Below are 25446 nucleotides of genomic sequence, written 5' to 3'. Positions count from 1 at the left end.
TTATAAGGTTGTTATGGGTAAAATTCCACTTTAACCACTTAAGGACCGCCTCCTGCACATATACAGCGGCAGATTGGCACAAGCACGTACCTGTACGTCCTCTAAGTGCCCAGCCGTGGCGCGCGACCCGGTCCGAAGCTCCGCAGACCGGATCGCCGCAGGAGTCCCGCGATCGGTCCCCGGAGCTGAAAAACGAGGAGAGCTGTGTGGGTAAACACAGCTTCCCCGTTCTTCACTGTGGCGCGGTCATTGATCGTCTGTTCCTGGATATAGGGAAACACGATCAATAATGTCACAAGTCCAGCCCCGCCCCCCTACAGTTAGAAACATATATGAGGTCACACTTAACCCCTTCAGCGCCTACTAGTGGTTAACTCCCAAACTGCAATTGTAATTTTCACAGTAAAAAATGCATTTTTATAGCATTTTTGCTGTAAAAATGACAATTGTCCCAAAAATGTGTCAAAATTGTCGCGGTCACGAAAAGAAATCGCTGATCGCCGCCATTAGGAGTAAAAAAATGTTTTTAATAAAAATGCAATAAAACTATCCCCTACTTTGTAAACACTTTAAATTTTGCGCAAACCAATCAATAAACACTTATTGCGATTTTTTTTTTTAACCAAAAATAGGTAGAAGAATACGTATCGGCCTAAACTGAGGAAAAATTTTTTTTTTATATATATTTTTGGGGTATATTTATTATAGCAAAAAGGAAAAAAATATTATTTTTTTTCAAAATTGCCGCTCTATTTTTGTTTATAGCGCAAAAAATAAAAACCGCAGAGGTGATCAAATACCACCAAAAAAAAGCTCTATTTGTGGGAAAAAAAGGACGTCAATGTTTTTTGGGAGCCACGTCGCACGACCGCGCAATTGTCAGTTAAAGCGACGCAGTGCCGAATCGCAAAAACTGTCCGGGTCCTTTACCTGCATTTTGGTCCGGGTTTTAAGTGGTTAACTAAACAAGATGAAGACAAAAGCCGATTGGTTACCACAGCTGTTCCGTATACAGTAGAACCTTGGATTACGAGCATAATGCATTACAAGAGAATGCTTGTAATCCAAAGCACTCACATGTCAAGGCAAGTTTCCCCATAGACGTCACTGGAAAACGAAGATAATTTGTTCCACATTGACTTCTATTGTATGCAGTACCGCTTGTAGACAGAGTTGGGGGGGGGGGGGTAGGGCGCCGGAGAGACTCGGAGATTGCTTGGATGCACTCCGAGTCCATCCAAACGGCTCCGAGTGTCACCGGCACCCATGGGCAAATGCGGTACTGCACACCGCAGAGGCTTGAATCCTGCTTGTTTTGCGAGACAACAATCGCAAACCAAGTCAAGATTTAAAAAAAAAAATAGCTCATATTGCGAAACGCTCGTTAACCGCGTTACTCGCAATCCGAAGTATTACTAGTAGTACTGTCTGTTCCAGTTTTAGTAAATCCCCCCACACACTATATTTTCTCTTAAATAATAATATAAAACAAATTCAAACAGTCAAGCTCCTTTGTGGAGAGTAAAAAACACAGAACGTTATTTATAATGTTAGAATAAAAGGCACAACTGCTTAAAAGATACAACTCCGTAAACAACCAATACCAAATATAATCACATAATACAGCCAATTATTGTAGTTTCCTTGTTGATTATAATTGTTCGTATGGCAGAGACTGTCCACTGAGCGCACTAGGACACGGAGAATTTGCCAAACATTAATAAGTGAGTCCTCTGAAGTTGGGTTCAGCTGATGATGGAAGGGCAATCTGATCATTTAGCAGTTTATCAATGATATTAATTTCTGCGTCCCGTTTTTCGATTTGCTCGAAGGGCGTCCAGGACATATCGTGCTGAAGTTTGTATGCCGCAATGAATTCATGTGGACAGCTCTTTCCCCATTCCTGTGTGGAAGAAGGAAACATGTTATCGTGTTTAATGTAAAACAAAAGGCAATAATTTTTTTTTCCCCGTTTTGGATAGAGTAATTTTTATTGTTGTCTGTTCCCCCCTTTAATGAGATTCACCCTCTCTATCTGTCCTGTTTACCATTATCATTGAAAGTAAAAAAAGAAAAAAAAAAAGTCCCCAGAAAAGTAAGGCTGCTTTCACACTGAGGCGCTATTGCGCTAAAAATAGCGCCTGCAATGCGCCCTGAAAGAGCCGCTCCTTTCTATCCAGTGTGAAAGCCGAACTGAGGGCTTTCACACTGAAGCGTTGCACTGGCGGGATGGTAAAAAAAAAAAAATCCTGCCAGCCACATCTTTGAGGCGCGGTGAAAATAGCGCCCCTGCTCATTGAAATCAATGGGGTAGCGCCTCCAAACGGCATTTTTGCGGGCGAGTTTAACCCTTTTTCAGCCACTAGCGAGGGTTAAAACCACAACGCACAAAGAGGTTTTTTCTGGGCATACACCTCACATTTGTGTAAATATTTTCTTCTATCTTTTCATGTGACAACACTGAAGAAATGACACTTTGCTACAATGTTGTGTAGTGAGTGTACAGCTTGTATAACAGTGTAAATTTGCTGTCCCCTCAAAATAATTCAACACACAGCCATTAATGTCTAAACCGCTGGCAACAAAAGTGAGTACAACCTCCCGGAGGGAGAAGACCGGAAAAAGAAGACACGTTGGAACTAGGAGTGCAACTGATCGTCACCGATCCGTGATCCGAACGGGTCACCCCGTTCGGATCGGCACACCCCGCGATCCGCGGAGCGCTCCGGAGCCTAGGAAAGTCCCCGGCTTCGGCCTAGCTCCGGAGCGGCGGCCATCTTGCTCTACCCAGTGTGCTTGCCAGAGCCCAGAGCACAGCGTGACACGCCTCCCCGCCTCAGCGTGTTGACTTCTGTAGTCAGCGCGCTGAGGCGGGGAGCCATGTCACGCTGTGCTCTGGGCTCTGGCAAGCACACTGGATGGAGAAGATGGGACTCAACTACATTTTAATTCTAAAAAAGGCAAGTAAGTTGGCAACACAGCACAGTCTCATGATCATTTAGGTAAATAATAATCCTAGGTAATCCTTCAATCTTTTGTAGGCAAACTTTTTTTTTATATCCTTTTATTTAATTTGCCACCGTTTTTGGCAATAAGTGCAGGGAATGTTGATACTATTTATGGAGATCAAAGCTTATACGGTGTGGTCATTTTAAGGAGATTACTTTTTTAGCTGTACATTTAAAAAAAATTTCTTTATTGCTGATCCGAAAAACGATCCGATCCGTGACCCCTGATCCGAGGATCGATCCGATCCTTGAGTTTTTTGATCCGTTGCACCCCTAGTTGGAACTATGATGGGGGAAATTCTTCACTTTTAACAAGACTCGGCAAAAAACGTCTCTTGTTTTTTATTAGGAGTACAATGTACCCCATACTCACACAGGGGGTGGGATCTGGGGGGCCCCAAAATTCCGATAAGACCCCTACCCACAGACCCCCACCCAGAGTTGTCAGCAAGCAGCCCTTGTCCCCTTTAAGATGGGAACAAGGTGCTATGGGGTGGGGGCGCAGAGCTCGCTCGTCCCCCCCCCTTTCCTGAGCTGCATGCTCGACTAAAGGGGCATTACATTTTTTTTTTTTCATTTTGGCGAGAAATTCCCCCTTAAAGAGGAGGTCTGGGAAAAAAATTAAAAGCCAGCAGCTACTGTCAGCAGTAGGTTTCCCGGCGTGAACCTGAAAGGCTACAATGCCGCCGCCATTGCGGGTAAGGGAACCCGGCAGTGTAGCCTTTCGACTTCACGCCAGGAACCCTACTGCGCATGCGCGAGGCCCCGCTCCTCTCTCCCATTAGCCCGGCGCACAGGGGAGGAGGAGGGAGCCCCGCGGTGACGCCGCGGCCGGACTCCCGGAAGCGGGAAAGGATACCTGTCAAAGATAGGGGGGGGAAGGAATCCGATAAGTGGAATTTCCACTTTGGGGTGGAGCTCTGGTTTAAGATCCTCAGCGCATAAGTCGGATTAGTTAAGATGATGAACCCGACTTCCATTCAAATCAATGGGCTCAATACGTGCCCCAAGTCAGACCAAAATAGTGCAGGGAGTTTTGAAAGTCGGACCAGTTAAGAGGGCTCTCAGAGAACCACCGATTTTGACATGTCATGTGAATTGTGCTCTGGAATTCGGAAACCGCCATCCTCGGTGAGGGAACAAGGAATTGAAGTGCTCCGGCTTCACTGCCCGGTTCCCTACGGCGCATGCGCGAGTCGCGCTACGCCTGCCGATTGGCTCCCACTGTGTACTGGGAGCCGAGTGTTCCCAGAGCACAATGGGGGGGGGGGGGGAGGTATCTGCACCCCCCTCCCCCCTGAAAGGTGACAAATGTGACACCGGAGGGGGGGAGGGTTCCGATCAGTGGGAGTTCCACTTTAGGGTGGAGCTCCGCTTTAAATAGCAAAGACTTTACGATCTATTTCAGGTAAGTGACTGGTTATGGATGCTCTTTCTTCCCTCTTTCCTTTGTTTCTTAAAAAAAAAAAAAATTATGTGATGGCAGGAAAACAGCATGGATTGGAGTAGATGATGGCTATGTGAACGCAGGTTTCGGGAAACCATAATTAGGAGATGACAATCTCCCGATCTGGACAAATTAGCCCACAATCTCCTCTTTACAGGAGGCATTAATCCCACTGGGGAGCGGAGAAGCATCATGACAACATCTATCAGCTCAATTTATCCCCTCCAAATAGAAGTACCGTATTTATCGGCGTATATCGCGCACTTTTTTGCCCTGATAATCAGGGCAAAATCGCGGGTGTGCGATATACGCCGATACCCGCGCCAAGTTTTGAATACTGCGCCGACATATACCGAGCGCAGTACACTCGGGTATAGTCGGCCAGCCTCGGCTTCTTCCGCGGTCACGTCCTGGATGTACAGGACGTGAGCGCGACAGTTGCCGAGCCTGCCCAAATGTACTGCGCTCGGTATATGCTGGCGCAGTATTCAAAACTCGGCGCGGGAAACGAGCGGGGAGGACGCAAGGACGCCGGACCCCCCGAAGAGGACACCGGACCCGCCACAGAAGGACACCCGAAGCCGCAGAAGGACGCCGGACCCGCCGAAGAGGACACCCGAAGCCGCAGAAGGACGCCGGACCCGACGAGGCCGCCGATGGATGCCGCGCAAGACACCAAAACTGTAAGTACAAAAATAACTTTTTTTCCACAGGATTGGGGGTCACTTCAGGGGTGCGCAGTATACGCGGGAGCGCGTTATACCGCGATAAATACGGTAAACATGACGCTCAGCCAAACCCAGTGTCTGTGAACCCAATGCCAGAACATTCTTAATGATCTAGGAGTGGATTTTAAAATGATTAAAAAATAAATAAAAAAATAAATAAAAAAAAAGGTGAAAGCCCCTCGATCTTACCTTTGGAGAGAGGATGGAAAAGTACCTCTGCCCACTCTCTCGTTCATACAAGTAATAGATATTCCCGGGTCTCTTTACCACATTGCACGCTGCGTGGTGCAACTCTGCATCTCTCTTGGCTTCTTCCAATGCCTGCGTACAATGAAGACAATAAAATTGGGTAAGATGGATTCTACAATACTTTCTGTGCTCAGGTCATAGAATATACAAGGCAAAATCTTCTGGAGTCTATAAATATGAAGCAGTGAAACCAAGTTGTGACGCACATCTGAACACTCTACATATCCATATAGGGGGTTATTTACGAAAGGCAAATTCACTTTGCACTGAAATTGCACTTGGAAGTGCAGTCGCTGTAAATCTGAAATGAGGGGAAGCTCTGCTGATTTTATCATCCAATCATATGCAAGCTAAAATTCAGTTTTTTACTCTCCTTGTATGTCCCCCTCGAATCTACAGTGGCCCAGATTCAAAGAGCAATTGCGCCTGCGTAACCATAGTTACGCAGCGCAATTGCTTACTTGCCCCGGCGTAACGACTTCTCCTGATTCAGAGAGCTCGTTACGCCAACTGCAGCCTAAGATATGCGTGGCACAAGGCTCTTATGCCCTCATATCTTAGGCTGCATTCTTACGTTGGCCGCTAGGTGGCGTTCCCGTTGTGGTCAGCGTATAGTATGCAAATTGCATACTAACGCCGATTCACAACGTTACGCGAGCCCTGCATACGCAGTTTGCGTACGTCGTTTTTTTGCGTAAGGCTGCCCCTTCTATAGCAGAGGCAGCCAATGCTAAAGTATACCCGTCGTCGTTACTTACGTCGTTTGCGTAAGTGAATCGTGAATGGCGCTGGACGCCATTCACGTTCACTTTGAAGCAAATGACGTCCTTGCGACGTCATTTACCACAATGCACGTCGGGAAAGTTTCCCGACGGAGCATGCGCACTACGCTCGGCGCGGGAACGCGCCTAATTTAAATGATTCCCGCCCCCTACGGGATCATTTAAATTGCGCGCGTTCCCGCGCCGAGCGTAGTGCACATGCACGGCGGGAAAGTTTCCCGACGGAGCATGCGCACTACGCTCGGCGCGGGAACGCTCCTAATTTAAATGATTCCCGCCCTCTACGGGATCATTTAAATTGCGCGCGCTTACGCCGGGCATTTTGCCGGAGCGCCCACGCAATTTACGGAGCTACTGCTCCGTGAATCGAGGGTAGCGCAGAAAATTTGCGGGGGCGCAGGGCAAAAACTGTGCCCTGCGCCTACGTAAAAAAAAGAGCAAATGTTACTTAATCTACCCCAGTGACTGCACTTCCAAGGGCACTTTCAGTGCAGTTTGCACTTGTATTGCAAAGTGGATTTGCCTTTAGTAAATAACCCCCGTAATGTCCTTCCCAATTTAAAAATATTTTTTTTTGATGGAACAGAGAGGATTTTGAACAGCTGTCAAGTTTTTTGTTGTCTGTATCCATGCTAGAAAGATTCACCCCGGTGGCCCTTTTCACTGAGTAAAAGAAAATCCCAAATTTTCAGTTGACAATAGAACAGGAAGAGAGGGGAGATATTCCCACTAATTCTGGAACTGGGTTTGGGACTTTACTACTTAATTTATTTACTTATACATACTGTTTGCATCAACATGCATCTCATTTAAAGTCCCAACCCTTTCTTTCTTTCCCACTAATTCTGGTGACAACGGACTAAAGGGGGTTTCCCTCACTTTGGAGACAACTTGTGGCTAAGGGAAAGGAAGTGAAGGGAAGCCTTCCCAAAGGAAAAAAAGATGGCAAAAAAAGTTACAGAAAATTATTATTTGATCCCCTGCAGATTTTGTAAGTTTGCCCACATACAAAGAAATGAAGGGTCTATGATTTTTATCAGGTGTTTATTAACCACTTGCCGACAGCCTTACGTCTATTAACGGCGGCACTTTAAAGATGGATATCTCGGTAACGGCAGCAGCTGCTGCCACAACCGAGGTATCCATCTTTAGTGCCAACGGTCCTGTAAATAATGGCGGTCTCCGCGGCGGATTCGCCGCGAGATCGCCGTTATCGGTGGCGGGAGAGGGGGCCCCCCCTCCCGCCGCTCTCCCGCGCCCTCCGCCGCTTACCGGAGCCGTCGGTAGCGGCGGAGGCGATCGGGTTCGTTCGGCACCTGTATGGGGATGCGACTGAGGGAAAAATCACCCCCACCCGTCCCCATATCTCTGCTGGGCGGAAGTGACGTCAAAACGTCAGTCCCGCCCAGCGTCTTAAAGCAACTTTTTTTTTTCTGTCATTTGAAAAAATTACAGTTTAATTTTTTTTTTCTTTTTTTGCATTTAAGCCTAAATATGAGATCTGAGGTCTTTTTGACCCCAGATCTCATATTTAAGGAGGACCTGTCATGCTTTTTTCTATTACAAGGGATGTTTACATTCCTTGTAATAGGAATAAAAGTGATCAATTTTTTTTTTTTTATTTCAGTGTAAAAAATTATAAAAATAAATAAGAAAACAAAAAAAAAAGTTTTTAAAAACGCCCCGTCCCGATGAGCTCGCGCACAGAAGCGAACGCATACGCGAGTAGCGCCCGCATATGAAAACGGTGTTCAAACCACACAAGTGAGGTATCGCCGCGATCGTTAGAGCGAGAGCAATAATTCTAGCCCTAGACCTACTCTGTAGCTCAAAAAATGCAACCTGTAGAATTTTTTAAACGTCGCCTAACGAGATTTTTAAGGGTAAAAGTTTGACGCCATGCCACGAGCGGGCGCAATTTTTAAGCGTGTCATGTTGGGTATCATTTTACTCGGCGTAACATTATCTTTTACAATATATAAAAAAATTGGACAAAAAATTATTTTTTCCCAAAAAAAAGTGCGCTTGTAAGACCGCTGCGCAAATACGATGTGACAAAAAGTATTGCAATGACTGCCATTTTATTCCCTAGGATGTCTGCTAAAAAAAAATATATAATGTTTGGGGGTTCTGATTAATTTTCTAGCAAAAAAAATGTTGATTTTTACATGAAGGAGAGAAGTGCCAAAATAGGCCCGGTTGTCAAGTGGTTAAATGATAGAGACAGAATATTAACCAAAAATCCAGAAAAAAAAACACACAATACAAATTTTATAAATTGAGTTCAGTGAGAAAAATAAGTTGGGTTGCACCGATATCGCTACTAGTATCTGCACAGATACCGAGCATTTGCACGAGTATCGGCAATCATGCAAATACTCCGATGCTTAATCCGATACTTGTTGTATCAGGCCAGCCATCCTCAGTGTAGCAAGGGGGCTGGTCAGCCTCACAGGTGATCAGTGCGGCGGCAGGGGCAGTTACAAGCACTGATCCCCCTGTATAGATTTTCTGACAGTCACTTCTCCTCCTCTCCCTCCCGCGGCTGTCAGCTGCTTTATTGAAAGGCTATACAGGGGGGGGATCTGTGATTTTAACTGCCCCCGCCGCCACACCAATCACCCCTGACTGTCCCGTGTGTTCCTCCTGCTTCCCGGGGTCTTCCCCCCTCTCCATCTCCTCCTCCGATTCCCCCCCCCCTTCCTTTCCAGATCTATCAGGATGAAGAGCGGAGGAAGGAGTCTGTAAATCTGTCATTTGCCGGCTCCTTCCTTTTCTGATAGAGCAGAGTCAGTGATTACCGACTCTGTCCATTCATAACTGAGCATCGTAAACTGTTTACGATGTCTCCGTTTATAAATGGGGAGGAGCCTCTGTCTCCTCTCCATTCATCTCCAGTGCAGCTGAGCTGCAGAGAAAATGACTGGGGAATCTCTATCCTCAGTCCCTTTCCCTGTCTCAAAGGGGAGATGTCAGGGGTCTGATCACCAAAGGTTTCTAAAATGACTTTAGGGCCATTTCACACCAGACGCAGTTCCGTGTGCTTTTTTTCTGCACAAAATGCATGCACAGCGTTTTCCATGTATTCCAATGGCCCTAGTTGGCACCATGCAGTCAGTTTCTGCACAGGTGACAGGTTATTTACATATCTAGCTTGGACATGTTTATCATATGTTATGTTATGTTTATCATAATATGAGGTGATCCACAGTATAAAAAGTGAGAAATAATGTAAATGTAAATAACCTGTCACTCAAAGCAAGGAGAGAGGAAAGGACTTTTTATTTGGACAGGGTTTTATCTGGAAGTCTGTTAATTTTCACTGAACAATAAAAGAGGATTGCTCAGAGCTGGATTAACTCTGTGTGGCAACACTGGGCACAGACGATAGGAAATCTTATTCTCTACATTGTGACATAAAAAAAAAAAAAAAAAAAAATTGGGGTTTACATCCACTTTAATGTGATTTCAGCGATTGGGTTTATATATACACACTTTACAAACCTCTGAGGTTACGCACATGCCTGTGTAAACAGCCACATCAGAATACTATGCATATAGGAGGCATTAGTGTTTTGTAGCCGAGTTGCATCATTTACCCCCCCCCCCCTCTCCCCACCACCATAGCTGTTGACTATTTGGTAGCAGTCTAATTTGGATTTACCCTTTAAATTCAGGTTAAACACAAACTGTCTAGAGTACACGTCCGGTACTTACCCTCCTTGCTTGTTCCTGTAACACCCGGATCTGCTCCGCTATCACCGTCAGCTTGTTGCAGGCGTTTGCTCTTATGAAGTCATCAGCCTAGAGGTGACAAATAATGACTTTAGCATCAATAAACTTCAATCACAATATATAATGATATCTGTAGCTGCTGAAGGACCTTGTAGAAAATGTCCGATGGTTTGTACTTTTCTCTTATTGGAGCATGATGATCTGCAGGCAGTTCTTATTCTTGCCAAGCAATCATAACCCGATTGGTCTAAAGCCGGGTACACACCATTTAAATTTTTTTCATACAACCCCGCAGGGTTGAAAAAAAAACAAAAAAAAAACTGACAGCTCCAGCCGGAGTCGCTGTATTAACTATGCAAGGTTAGTTTAGCGATCTCCCCCACTGAGGTGGTGTTTTCTGACAGGGGGACCCCCAACAGAACACTCCGATCAGCGCTCTGTCATTGGCAGAAGCCAGCCAACTAACCGGCAAATGTCTCCCAACATTCTACATGAAAAAGAAAAAAAAAAAAAAAAAAAAAGGTAACCGCGCTTTCTGCAGGGACAACCCAATCCATACACCAGGTCCACTCACAGGTGCCGAAGCTTGATGTGTCCCAACACACTCAAATGCAACAGTAGTAAGAAAAGCCGGCAAGACTGTAATCCTTAAAGTGCCCTTTATTGGTACATCAGAGCAACAATAATGCTGACGCGTTTTGACAATAGCGTCATGCCGCGTACACAAGATCAGTCCATCCGATGAGAACAGATCGATGGATGGTTTTTATCGGTTAACCGATGAAGCTGACTGATGGTCCGTCGCGCCTACACACCATCGGTTAAAAAAAAACGATCGTGTCAGAACGCGGTGACGTAAAACCCAATGACTTGCTGAAAAGAACGAAGTTCAATGCTTCCAAGCATGCGTCGACTTGATTCTGAGCATGCGTGGATTTTTAACCGATGGTTGTGCCTACAAACGATCGTTTTTTTTCCCATCGGTTAGGAATACATCGTTTAAATTTAAAACAAGTTGGCTTTTTTTTAACCGATGGCGCCCACACCCGATCGGTTTGGATCGATGAAACCGGTCCATCAGACCATTCTCATCGGTTTAACCGATCGTGTGTACGCGGCATGAGTCGTAGCTACAACTAAGGCTATTGCCGAAACGCGTGAGCACTGTTTTATTGTTGCTCTGATGTACCAATAAACGACACTTCAAGGATTACAGTCTTGCCGGCTCTTCTTACTACTCTCCCAACATTCTGCCCGTGTTTACGGGGCTTAAAAGTGTGTGTGATTCAATTCACATGTCACCATTGGAGATGAAGGACCCGGTCTTTGGGTGACAGCTGCCTACTGTTGCTATGACCTCTCCAGAAGGGCTCAGCCATGGGTGGAACAATGCCTGTACAAAGCACTGTATTAGAAGCTTATTTGCATGTAATCTAAACTCTTCTCCTAAGATTAGGAGTACCAGCCTATATTATAAACATGTACAGACGATAATAGCAAACATAATTACCTCATCCTTCCATTTTGCTTTTAAATGTCCTTATTTCTTCTGAGAAATCCTCACTTCCTGTTCTTCTGTCTGTAACTCCACACAGTAATGCAAGGCTTTCTCCCTGGTGTGGAGTGTCGTGCTCACCCCCTCCCTTGGACTACAGGATAGTCAGGACACTGTCTACATTGCAGATAGAGAAAGGAGCTGTGTGTTAGTGGGCGTCCTGACTCTCCTGTAGTCAAAGGGAGGGGCCGAGCACAACACTCCACACCAGGGAAAAAGCCTTGCATTACTGTGTGGAGTTACAGACAGAAGAACAGGAAGTGAGGATTTCTCAGAAGAAATAAGGACATTGAAAAGCAAAATGGAAGGATGAGGTAAGTGAAGGAGGACTGCACTAAGGTAAAGGAAGCTATTTAGGAAAAAAAAATTGTACCTTTACAACCCCTTTAAACTATGAAAAAAATATGTGAATAGGCACTTTACTCACATGTCTGCAATTTTCAGTAGAAATCAGCTAAATATATGCCTTGTGTAAAGTGTGTAAAGTCTTAGTGCCGATTCACATTTGTACGCTGTGAATTTAGTGCAGATTCCGCACTGCATCCAAATCGCACCCCATTCATGCGAACCACTGCGGGTGTGTATGTTAAAAGGAGAAGTCCAGTCAGAGCTTTTTAGGCTGGGCTTCTCCTCTGGGTCACAGGAGTGCAATTAGTTTTGCACTCCCGTGACCCGTTTTCAGCGGAGAGCGGTCTGTAGTCCGCCGACGTCACTGGAATCAGTCGGGGGGCAGCGCGTCATCCCGACTTCCCAAGACTGGATCCGCCAGCTGCCTTGATTGATGGCAGTCTCAGCGAGCCGCTGAGACAGCCGCTCCCCGCCCCTCCTCAGCTCAGCGATCCAATGAGCGTGGAGAAGCAATTAGGAGAGACGCTGACACAGTCAGCAGCTCTCCTCTTGGAGATCTGTGAGAACCGAGCCATCGGCGGTTTCAGTGGCTCAGTTCTCAGTGCAGAGACGGCGGGGACAGATGCAGCATAGGTCTGATGCTGCATCCACCTAGACAAGTATGAATAAACCCTACTTCTCTTTTAATGACACCCCGAAATCCGTTTGCAGAACGCAGTGCGATTTGCAGAATCAGATCGCATGGGTTTGTATATCTGGAATCTATTCTGACACAATCACTCAAAAAAACATTCTGACCTTTTGCACCTGCTCTGCCAATTCCACGAGGTTGGAAGGGTCTCCTATGCGATTGGTTTGATAGGTGCTGACCAGCTGGACCCCCGAAGGGTTCGATCTGCTTTCCACCAAGGTCACTGAAACATAAAAGATCATAATAAGGGACAGTGTTAAAAAAAAAAAAAAAAATGCAAGTTAAAGGGAGCCAATGCATAGCTTAATATACATTCTTGGTATGCCGTGGTGCTATGGTGAAATTGCTCTCTTGCACATGAACAGGAGTTACGTCATTCCAGGCTGACCAATCAACATGGCTGAAGGTGTCAAGGATGGAAGTGCCAGCAGGGGGGGGAGTATAGGAGGAACTTTTGGTTTCACTTTAAAACTTAAAGTGCAGTTCCACCCAAAAATGGAACTTCCACTTTTTGGATACCTCCCCCCCTCCGGTGTCAGATTTGCCACCTTTCAGGGGGAGCGGGGGGGGGGTGAGATACCTGTGCAATACAGGTATTTGCTCCCACTTCCTGACATAGATCACCAGGGTGATCGCAGTGACCTACGCCACGTCCGGCACCTACACTGTCCTCCCCCGCTGTCTTCTGGGAGACACACAGGTCCCAGGAAACAGCAGGGACCAGTAAGAAGGCGCAGCGCGACTCGCGCATGCGCAGTAGAGAACTGGGAAGTGATTTCACCATTCCCTCACCGAGGATGGCGGCGGGGGGCATCTAAGAAACGAGCGTTTGATCAGCCTCTAGCTGCTGACCTCGCGGGCACCCTGGACAGTTAAGTGTCCATTTATTAAAAGTCAGCAGCTGCCGTATTTGTAGCTGCTGGCTTTTAATATTTTTTTTTAAGGCGGACCTCCACTTTAAAGCATAACTAAAGGCAAAAGTTTTTTATTTATTTTTTGGATAGAGTGCAGAGGTATTAGAACCCTTGTCCCTTTATTTGCAGGGATTTCCTCTCACTTCCTGTTTGGCTATGGGACAGGAAGCAAAGGAAAATCTACGAAAAAGAAAGAAAGAAAATCTACGCAAAAATCTCCTTTTTTTTTTCAAAAGGATTGAAAAAAAAAAAAAAAAAAGATATCCGACGGGGGTTATAACCCACTTATTCTATCCAAAATGAAGAGGGGGAAAAAAAATGAAAATTGTATTATACTTACCGTAATTTTCCTTTCCTGGTGCCTATCCATGGAGGCACCAGGAAAAAGTTTTGCCTATAGTTCTACTTTAACTCCACGATTAATTTCTCTTTAAATCGTTTGTGCTAAGCTGACCCAAACAAACTACTTACTGTACTAAGAGGTGCGCTTGCTGGGTACACTATATTAACTGTATATAGCCTCATCTACATACAGTATACAGCAGTGGGACTTGGACTATCCACCCTGCTCCCGGAACAAAATACATTCAAGCCGAGTACTGATTAGTCATTCACGAGAAGCTTTGCAATACAAAGCTTCCTCTGATTGGCTGAAGCCTGCAGATAATGCCATCATTTTAATTGTTATAGTATGTTGCTTTGGAACTAAATATACCTTGATTCCTAGCCCCCACCTAGCCACGCTGTGCATGCACGGTCCTTAAAGTGGAGGTTCACCCGGAAATGTTAATTTTTAACATTAGATTGAGGCTCATTTTGTGAAGGGGAATCGGGTAGTTTTTTTAAAAACGAAGCAGTACTTACCGTTTTAGAGAGCGATCTTCTCCGCCGCTTCCGGGTATGGGCTGCGGGACTGGGCGTTCCTATTTGATTGACAGTCTTCCGACAGGCTTCCGACGGTCGCATCTATCGCGTCACGATTTTCCGAAAGTAGCCGAACGTCGGTGCGCAGGCGCCGTATAGAGCCGCACCGACGTTCGGCTTCTTTCGGCTACTCGTGACGGGATGTATGCGACTGTCGGAAGCCTGTCAATCAAATAGGAACGCCCAGTCCCGCAGCCCATACCCGGAAGCGGCGGAGAAGATCGCTCTCTAAAATGGTAAGTACTGCTTCGTTTTTAAAAAAACTACCCGATTCCCCTTCACAAAATGAGCATCAATCTAAGGGTAAAAAAAAAAAATTCGGGTGAACTCCCGCTTTAAGCTGGCCTGTAGAATTTTGTTTAAAAAAAAAAAAAAGTTGTTTTCCGAATATTTGATCCTGCCTGTTAAGCTAATTGCGCCTAAACCTGCCTAGGTTTACATATGTGTGGGTCGGGAATGCATGCACTGCTCTTTACCAGACGAGCGGGGGTGCCATTAACCACTTGCTTACTGGGCACTTTTACCCTCTTCCTGCCCAGGCCAATTTTCAGCTTTCAGCCCTGTCACACTTTGAATGACATTTTGCGCGGTCATATAACACTGTACCCAAAGGACATTTTTTATAAAAAAAATTTAACACAAATAGAGCTTTCTTTTGGTGGTAATCAATCACTGCTGGGTTTTTTTTTTTGCTTAACAAACAAAAAAAAAAAAAAAAAATAACACAGAAAATTTAAAAACAAATAAAAAAAATGTCATAGTTTGTTATAACATTTTGCAAACAGGTCATTTTTCTCCTTCACTGATGTGCACTGGTGGGGCTGCACTGCTAGGTGGTACTGATATTGGGCACTGACTGGCAGCACTGGTGGGCACTGTTGGGACTGCACTGATAATCAGTGCTGGTATCCCTTTAACACAAATCGGTTATCGGCTCTCCTCACACTGTCAGCATGAGGAAAGAAAACCTGATAACCGGCTTGTGTTTACATCCCTGATCAGCTGTCATTGGACACGTGGTAAAGGGCTGCTGTGATTGGCCCTTTACCCTGATCTGTGATCAACCGAGTCAGGACTCAGCGATAGTGTACACAGCATGATTACAGGAGAATGTCCATGTGCACCCTCCTGGCAGAGTAAGCCCATTCTGTAGCCGTCTTTCGGCTATAGAGCAGGCGGCAAGGAGTTAATTAGTAGTGATTGTAAAGGTCTGTAGCTCCACCCCCCAGCCTTATACTTACCTGAGCCCAATCCAGCACTGTGTCCCTCCTCATTAGCTCAGTCGATCACAGCCCATGAGTTGGGGATGAGGCCGAGCCCCGTTCTGTGTGTCTATGGCATCGTTTCTCAACTCCAGTCCTCAAGGCGCCCCAACAGGTCATGTTTTCTGGATTTCCCTCAGATGAGACAGCTGTTGTAATTACTAAGGCAGTGAAACTGATCAAATCACCTGTGCAAAATAATGGAGAGCCTGAAAGCATGACCTGTTGGGGCGCCTTGAGGACTGGAGTATGAACACACAGAGCAGGGCTCGGAAGTGAGCACACAGGAGTGCCCCCATAGCAAGCAGCAGAAGAGGAGGATCGGGGCTGCTCTGTGCAAAACCATTACACAGAGCAGGTAAGTAAAACATGCAATTAAAAAAAAAAAAATACTTTAGGCCGCTTTCACACTGGGCGTAATTTTTGCGGAGGTATTCTGCCGCTAGCGGGGCGCTTTTAACCCCTCGCTAGTGAGGGGTTAAAACCACCTGCAAAGCGCCGCTGCAGTGGCGCTTTGCCACCGGTTCGGCCGCGGTGCCTATTCATTTCAATGGGCAAAAGCGGTGTACACACCGCTCCAAAGATGCGGCTAGCAGGCCATTTAACGGCCTGCCAGCGCACAGCTCCAGTGTGAAAAGAGCCGCTCTTTCAGGGCGCTTTGCAGGCACTATTTTTTTGCGTTATAGCACCTCAGTGTAAAAGGGGTCTTAGCCCAGGTTCACACTGGGCTGCGGGAGTAAAGCCGTGCGAGTTCAGCTGAACTCGCACGGCTTCACTCCCGCCTGGCAGTCCCAATTTCGGCCGCGATTTCGGAGACATCTGTGCAGGTTTCGGCACAGATGTCAATGTAAATCGCGGCCCGAAATCGCAAAAAGTAGTACAGGAACTACTTTTTGAAAACGGTGCAGCGCCGCACCGATTAGGACGGTGCCATTGCTGGCAAATGCCGCCGATTTGACATCTCAAATCATACCAGTGTGAACCAGGCCTTACAATCACTTTAATGGCACCTCCACACATTGCCAAAGCATCAGCGTTTTTTGCATGTGGTGTGTTTTTAAAAAAGGGTTAGGGACTTCTTTCCCCACATGTCTTGTGCATATACAAATGCGCGCACGTAAGTGTGAGCCTAGCCGAAGGCTGGCCATACATAATACAATTTTCTTGTACAAATTTACCAAATCCATATAATAGGGTGAGCTCCGGCGTGTTCGCATAGAACACGTGCAGAGCCCGCCAGGAAGTCGGCACCCGCGCTGCGCTAATCACAGCCAGGCAGACATTTCCCGATCTCCGCAGCCGAGCATCGGACAATGTCTCCCTGGCTGTGATTAGCGCAGCGCGGGTGCCGACTTCCTGGCGGGCTCTGCACGTGTTCTATTCAAACATGCCGGAGCTCATCCTTAAATAGGAGCTCAAACCTAAACACTTTCATATTTGTATGCAATCAGGCAAACCCTTACACTACATAGTACATTGAATAAGAAAATTGTATGGTGTATGGCCAGCTTTACGCAGGAACACCTCCTGACTGCCATTCCTACATTTAGCTTTTCTAAATGCGGAGTGCCAGAGGCCTAACACACGCTAAACTGCGCGTGGCACTGTAAGATGCGTCGGTGCATTGATTTGAACTGACACACCAAAGCCCTTTCCCAGCACACTGCAACAAACTGTAATATACTCCTGGACATTGCATTGCGCTGCCAAAAATGTTGCATGCGTTATTTGCAATGCATTAGGTAACCGCTCCGCATGGATGCGCTGCCTTAATACAATGCATGTCAGCCCATGTGTGTTAGAAGCACCACAGCAGACCTGGCTGGTGTTACTGGGCTCTAAGACTTGACATGCAGTTGCCCCTAGTAACCAGACCTCACTTTACTGCAGTCCAGTCAGTCACACATATTCTGATTGGTTGTTATGTGAAGCTGCACTCTCTGTGTATCATTACAGAGCAATGAATAATGACAGATAAGGCTCCATACTTCACCTGTAGTAATCTGGTCTTTGTGGCTCTTCTCCATGATCCCCTTTGATACACAGCCCGTACCTTCTGAAATCCTCTATGATCTAACACACGTGCATACAGGTGAGGTTACAAAACAGCTGAGTTACTGCACTTACACAACGGCGGCCATCTTTGTTTAGGGCAAAAGTTTTATTGTCTCCTCTGTTGGTTGATTTATTTCTTTCGAGTTCAACGTTTAGTGTCTAAATATCGGCAGCAGAGCTCCTCTGACTGTGGTATTCATAACATGACAATAGCTGGTTGGTGAAACAGCATTTAATTCGCCAGTATCAAAAATGGCTTTTCCTGAGAGGGCATGTGAGCTGGAGTCTGTCACAGGGTTATCACATGACCAGTGCTGTAACGTGCACCCTTGGTGTACAGAGGAGTTTGTTCTATCACTGTCTGGTGCTGTGGAACTACATGTCACAGCATGCCTTGTCATACAGAAACCTTTTGTAGGCTCATATGAGTGAACATTTCTGCATAGAAGTTTGGAGATAAGGCTTAATTATTAAAGTTACCAGCTCATACATTTAACCACTTGCCTACTGGGCAATTTTCAGCTGTCAGCACTGTCGCACTTTGAATGACGATAGCGCGGTAATGCAACACTGTACTCAAACACATTTTTATAATTTTTATCATGCAAATACAATTTTCTTTTGGTTACATTTAAATACCCCTGTGCTTTTTTTTGTTTTTTATGTTTTTGCTAAACAAACAAAAAAGACAGAAAACTCTGGAATTTTTTTTTTTTCTTATTAGTTCCTGTTCTAAAAATTTTCAAATAAGTAATTTTTCTCCTTCACTGATGACGCGGCACTGATATGCAGCACTGATTGGCAGCACTGATGAGGCAGCACTGTGCCCTGATCAGTGTAAATGTCCCCTTTCACACTTGCCGGTTACCGTCTCTCTTCTACTCACGCTGTGACAGCATGTGAGGAAAGGAATGCCTATAACCGGCAAGTGTGTTTACATTGTGATCAGCTGTGATTGGACATGGTAAAGGGCCACTGTGATTGGCCCTTTACCGCTGGGTGGAGTTTGCGTCGTTTTCCGCGTCGGGTATGCAAATAAGCTTTTTCCGACGATCCACGAACGTACGCGCGTCCGTCGCATTCTCTTACGTCGGCTTTTTCCGGCGTATAGTTAAAGCTGCTATTTTGCGGCGTATAGATAGACTTGCCATGTTAAAGCGGATGTGCCAGTAAAAAAAAATATTAAAAGCCAGCAGCTACAAATACTGCAGCTGCTGACTTTTAATATTAGGACACTTACCTGTCCTGGAGTCCAGCGGTGATCGCAGCAGATGACGAGCCGATCGCTCGTCACCCTGCTGCTCCCCCCTCCATCCACGGTGAGGGAACCAGGAAGTGAAGCGCTCCGGCTTCACTGCCCGGTTCCCTTCGGCGCATGCGCGAGTCGCGCTGCGCCCGCCGATTGGCTCCCGCTGTGTGCTGGGAGCCGAGTGTTCCCAGCACACAATGGGGGACGGACGGGATGTCAGAAAAAAACCCGTCTTTTGCCCGTGACGTGTGGCCGGAAGTGGTGCAAATACCTGTCCTTAGACAGGTATCTGCACCCCCCTCCCCCCTGAAAGGTGTCAAATGTGACACCGGAGGGGGGAGGGTGCCGATCAGCGCGACTTCACTTTAGGGTGGAGAACCGCTTTAAGTATGGCCGTCGTTCCCGCGTCGAAATTTGAATTTTTTTTATTTTTTGCGTAAGTTGTCAGTGAATAGGGATGGATGTAAGTCACGTCTAAGTTCAAAAAATGACGTCGTTGCGACGTCATTTCGTGCAAAGCCCGGCGGGAAATTTCGAAACGGAGCATGCGCAGTTCAATCGGCGCGGGGACGTGCTTCATTTAAATCAATCACGCCCCCTAATCGCCGATTTGAATTCCGCCGCCAGAAATACACTACGCCGCCGTAACTTACGGCGCAAAATCTTCCTGGATTCGACTTAAAGCCAGGTAAGATACGGCGGCGTAGCGTATCTCTGATACGCTGCGCTTATCCATTTCTATGTGGATCTGGCCCGATAGATGTAGAAGTAGGTGAAGGGATAGAAGAAATGGAAATGGCGGATTCAGAGCCAACTGATGCGGAAACAGTTCTGCTTCCAATGAGAAACTTTTTCACCACTCTAGCCAGAGTGGGTATAGTGCACCTGGATAGGCCTCTCTCACCAGCCTGGCAGCCAGAGTGTCACTCAGAACTTTAGGTTAAAGTCTCTGCCACAGACCCTCCTAAAGGTGGAGACAATCTCGGTCCAAAATCCCTCTCAACTGGATTAAGCACATGGATCTCCTTCAAATTTTAATCTCCTTCATTTTAAAAATCTGGTCACCTTACCCTAAATACCCCTCCACAGCATGCACAGCGAGGCGATTAACCCTCCTGATTGGCTGCCGAGGAGAAGTATCCACACTACCCCGATTCTACTGCTGCCCCCTACTGTCCGGGGGTGATTGAAATCCCCAGACAGGAGGATAGGCACACAGCACAGCCAGGGCTGGAACAGAGGCCTATGAAATTTAGCCAAATTAACATGGCCAGAGCCAATTAACTCTCTGACCCCCTTCTGGATTTACAATAGCACCTGCTATGAAAGTAGCCAGGCGCTACAAACGTAACACATTATTTAGGTGGGTTCTGTGGCGGATTAAGGTGGTAATTAAACTCACTTATCAGAAAATGTGTAATTAATATGTGTTTGGTTTTAAAGAGGTGAGGTGGCAACTGTAGCTCATTTACACTAGTGTTAACACTCTGAAGAGTGATCCATGGGGGAATGGTCTTCAGAGGGCATTTGACAGACAGTGAGGAGGTGTTATGTCAGCTGTGGCTGCAAATGCAAAGCATCACACCTAAGGCATGTGCACGCTTCTGTCCACTGCCTTTGCAGCTTGAAGAAGAATTCCAGGCTTGGTATATCCAGGCCGTTTGAAGACATTTGGGGGCCCCAAGCAAAAAAAAAGTGACTTTTCAAGTTGAGAAGCGGGGAGGGGGGGTTGGCGGCTTACCTCTATCCTCCGCCTCACACGCACACGCTGGCATATGTTGGTGTCCACACAGGGGCCCCAGCAGGGAGGGCCCTTGCCGCATAGCTGCGTCCTCCTGCAGTCCGGTCGGCCGTGTACCATAACCGCACGGTACAGGGGATTCAGTTTGCTGTTCCCGGGGCCGGCCTGAAAGGAAGTGAACACTCAGTGTGTGCACTTCCTGTCAGTCCGGCCGGGAACAGGAACCTGATTATCCTGTACCGCGCGGTTATGGTACACGGCCGACCGGACTGCAGGAGGACGCAGCGGTGCTGCAAGGGCCCTCCCTGCTGGGGCCCCTGGCCAGCTCGGGGCCCCAGGCAAATGGTTGCTTTGCCTGCCGGGTTCCGACGGGCCTGGGTATATCTGGTCCAAGCTTGATCAATGTAACTATGTATCAATGTATTTATGTATAGACATGCCCTAAAAAGTTTCACTCACCTGCTCGCGTTTGGTGACAAGTCAAGGTTAAGCCCCACCCCTTGTCATTTCCCTGTCAAATGGCAGAAACTTCATTGTTCTCTGAGATTCTTCTACTTGGCTGTTGAAAGATGGGGATGGTCCTAATGGCAGGGGAAGGAACGTCATCTCAATTTGGATAGGGGCCCTATATACAGCCTGACCCAAGAATGTAGAGTCCTCCCTGCACGTCACTAAAACAAGTATGCAGTTTGGGGAACAGGTCAGGCTCTCTTTAGTATAATGCAAATATTTTGAGGAATATTTAGAATGTTTAGTAACTAATTTGTGATATGACCTATAGCTGTTTTTACATGCTCTTCCATATTTTTCTTATGGAGAGAGTTTTAGATTACCCACTAGAGGGAGCTCACTCAGCCTGCCTACCTAACAACTGAGATACCCCCCTACATGAGAATGCATTATTTTAAAGGGATTGGCCACTCTTTTATATTTGAAGTATAAGGCCTTGTACACACGAGCGGATCTGTCCGATGAAAACGGTCCGCGGACCGTTTTCATCGGACATGTCCGCTAGCAGATTTTGGTCTGATGGTTGTACACACCATCAAACCAAAATCCCGGCGGACAGAGAACGCGGTGACGTATATGACACCGACGTTCTCTGACGCGGAAGTTCAATGCTTCCGCGCATGCGTTGAATCACTTCGACACCATGCGCGGGTTCTCGGGCGAGCGGACATGTCCGATGAGTCGTACTAACCATCGGACATGTCCGGCGGACATGGTTCCAGCGGACATGTTTCTTAGCATGCTAAGAAACATTTGTCCGCTGGAAACCTATCCGATCCGCCGGAAAATTGTCCGGTCGGCCGTACAGACGACCGAACATGTCCGCGGAAACTCGTCCGCGGACCAGTTTCAGCAGACATGTTCGGTCGTGTGTACGAGGCCTCAGAGGTACAGTATTAGTAAAGCACAACCATTGAGTAGCCCTTTTATATATCTGTAAAAAAAAAATCACTACGTGTATTTGTGTTTGGAGTTTTTATCACCCCAACCGCTCTCCCTTATGCTGTAAAGGCAGCACACGCACACGCAGGCTGAACCTGCTGTTGGGTTCAGTGGGCAGTACCACCTGCTGAACACAATTGATTCAACAGAACAGTGGCGGTGCGTCCATTAAGGGCGCACAGGTGCCGACCCCTCTCTCCAGCCACCCCCCTATATGTATCATGCATAGCATGAATCTATCCATGGCCGTTGTAGCCACCAGCTATTCAGGCACCCTGCCCCTTTTCGGACGGCAGGCCCCTTAATTACATGCGGGCAGGCGGTTGGGTAGGTATCACAGTGGCTGCCTATGATGGGGCACGTTTGGCTGCATATGATGGGCGCAGTTGGCTGCATATGATGGACGCAGTTGGCCCCATATGATGGGCGCAGTTGGCCCCATATGATGGGCACAGTTGGCTGCATATGATGGGCACAGTTGGCTGCATATGATGGGCACAGTTGGCTACATATGATGGGGCACAGTTGGCTGCATATGATGGGGCACAGTTGGCTACATATGATGGGGCACAGTTGGCTGCATATGATGGGGCACAGTTGGCTGAATATGATGGGGCACAGTTGGCTGCATATGATGGGCACAGTTGACTGCATATAATGGGCACCTTTGGCTGCATATGATTGGCACTGTTGGCTGCATATGATTGGCACCGTTGGCTGCATATGATGGGCACAGTTGACTGCATATAATGGGCACCTTTGGCTGCATATGATGGGCACCGTTGGCTGCATATGATGGGCACCGTTGGCTGCATATGATGGGCACCGTTGGCTGCATATGATGGGCAAAGTTGGCTGTATATCATTTTCAAATTTAGCAATTTCACATTTTCGAATCTTCCAATTTCTGAATTTCCATTCATTTTACCCGTTTTGCTAGCCGAAGGGTATCTTGGACAGTCATTCTTATGGGACAGTTTAATGTAACCGGGATGAATGCCTTTTCTGTCTGTGCTGCATCATAGCGATATAGAAAGTCTACATAACTACAGAGACATCTGATTTTGGTCTGGTAAATAATGTGTGTTTTAATTTTTGAAAAAGTACAAATGCAAACAAAAGTCCTTATACTTTTGCAATGGTTATTTAGGATTTTGGACTTCTCCAGCTAACTTTTCCTGCTCAGTTTGTGCTGACAGTGTAATATGACACAGACTTGTGTCTGCTGATGTGGCACTATAGCAACATCTGTGCAACTCATCAGCAGCTGGCTCGTTGGTCTAGGGGTATGATTCTCGCTTAGGGTGCGAGAGGTCCCGGGTTCAAATCCCGGACGAGCCCAGGTTTTACTTTACAAACCTTTTCATTATATGCCTTTGTGACCAAAATATCTTTTTCTTCTGTTACTTGGACAGCTACAGGGTGCTTGCAAATACTATAGTACCCCCCATCCTCCCATTGCCCATTGAGAACCATTTATGACTAGGCATGTGCATTTCGTTTTGTTCCGAATCGAAATTCGGAGACATTTTCCATTTTTCGGACATTCGTATGCATACGAATTCCCGAATTGTAATATTAACAAATTTAACCGAATCCGAATGAACGTTTTCGAATCGAAAACCCGCGGACGAAATTCGACTCAAATTTGAAAACAAATTCTATTCGACTCGAATTCGAAAAAAAAATTCTATTTGAATCGAATTCTAAAACAAATTCTATTCGACTCGAATTCTAAAACAATTCGATTCGATAACAAATTCGAATGAGAATTGAAAGCAAATTTGAATCAAAATCTAAAAAATATAAATCGATTTCTAAAAAAGAATACAAAAAAATAGAATATAAAATAATAAAACAATAGAATGAAAATCAAAGAATAGTAAAGAACAGAATGGAATTTAATAGAATGTAATCAAATACAATAGAATATGACCTGGCTTCTTCTATCTATCTTCTATCTATCTTCCATTTTCTGAAATTCGAAATTCATATAGAATGAACTCAAATTCGAATAGAAAAATATTAGAATAAAGTAGAGTAGAATAAAATATATATATATATTTATTTATTTATTTATTTATTTATTTATTTATTTTATTTTTTTTTTTTCTACTCTACTTTATTCTAATTTTTTTATTCGAATTTGAGTTCATTCTATATGAATTTCGAATTTCAGAAAATGGTTTTATATATATATATATATATATATATATATATATATATATATATATATATATATATATATATATATATATATATATATATATATATATATATATATATATATATATTAGTGCTGTCAGTCAGTTAAACGCGTTATTAACGGCGTTAACACAAACCCATGTTAACGCCGTAAATTTTTTTATCGCGCGATTAACGAGGCGCCGTTCGGGGGTTATACCGGGATGATGCCTGCAGCCGCAGGCATCATCCCGGTACCGTTGTTTAGAGCGGGCGATCGGCTATCCAAACATAACAACCGATGCGGCTAAAAGCCGCTCGGTTGTTATGCCGGAGGAGCGGGAGGGGACATCCCCCCCCCCTCCCGCCGCCTTTCGCCGCTCTGACCGGGCCTCCCGTCCCACCGGGAGACCCGATCCTCCATCCGCCGCGTTCTGTGTTCAGGCGGAGACTGACACTAAGCTGTAAACGGCTTTGATTAAGTCTCCACATTGAAACCACGGAAGCGGCGTCATGACGTCACTTCCGGGTTTCTCGGCTGCCAATGGCGCCGGATTTAAAAAAGTACACAGTATTCAGAATCGCCGTTTTCGCCGATCTGAATACTTTGAAGTGCAAAGGAGGGCTCGGAGGTCTTTTAGACCCCGATCCCTCCATAAAGAGTACCTGTCACAAGGGATGTTTACATTCCTTGTGACAGCAATAAAAGTGATCAAAATTTAAAAAAATAAAAAAACACAATTTAATATTATAAAAAAAATAAGAAAACAAAAAAAAAATGTTTTAAAGGGTGAACCTCCTTAATCGCGCGATTAATCGTGAGTTAACTATGACATTAATGCGATTAATCGCGATTAGAAATTGTAATCGCTTGACAGCACTAATATATATATATATATATATATATATATATAAAACCATCTTCTGAAATTCAAAATTCATATAGAATGAACTCAATTTGGAATAAAAAAATATTAGAATAGAGTAGAATAAAATATATTAATATATATATATATATATATATATATATATATAATTTTATTATTCTACTCTTCTAATATTTTTCTATTCAAATTTGAGTTCATTCTATATGAATTTCGAATTTCAGAAAATGGAAGATAG

At 45.6% G+C, this 25446-nt stretch overlaps 1 protein-coding gene and 1 non-coding gene across 2 annotated transcripts; one reads left to right on the top strand and one right to left on the bottom strand.

Moving 5' to 3' along the window:
* Positions 1-1497: 1497 nt before the first annotated feature.
* C10H1orf50 (chromosome 10 C1orf50 homolog) lies at positions 1498-17822 on the bottom strand. The gene is made up of 5 exons (XM_040326285.1): positions 17637-17822; positions 12651-12766; positions 9932-10018; positions 5373-5504; positions 1498-1903 (listed from the first exon to the last, which is right to left on the bottom strand). Exons 1-5 carry the CDS (start codon positions 17668-17670, stop codon positions 1718-1720), a joined length of 555 nt encoding a protein of 184 aa, XP_040182219.1. The 5' UTR covers positions 17671-17822; the 3' UTR covers positions 1498-1717.
* Positions 17823-23409: 5587 nt separating this feature from the next.
* On the top strand, positions 23410-23481 carry TRNAP-AGG. The gene has a single exon. It is a non-coding gene; the product is annotated as a tRNA-Pro (tRNA).
* Positions 23482-25446: the final 1965 nt, after the last annotated feature.

This window comes from Rana temporaria, chromosome 10 (genome assembly GCF_905171775.1).
Source record: "Rana temporaria chromosome 10, aRanTem1.1, whole genome shotgun sequence".
Classification (NCBI taxonomy): Eukaryota; Metazoa; Chordata; class Amphibia; order Anura; family Ranidae; genus Rana; species Rana temporaria.
This window is presented reverse-complemented; position numbering and strand designations above follow the sequence as displayed.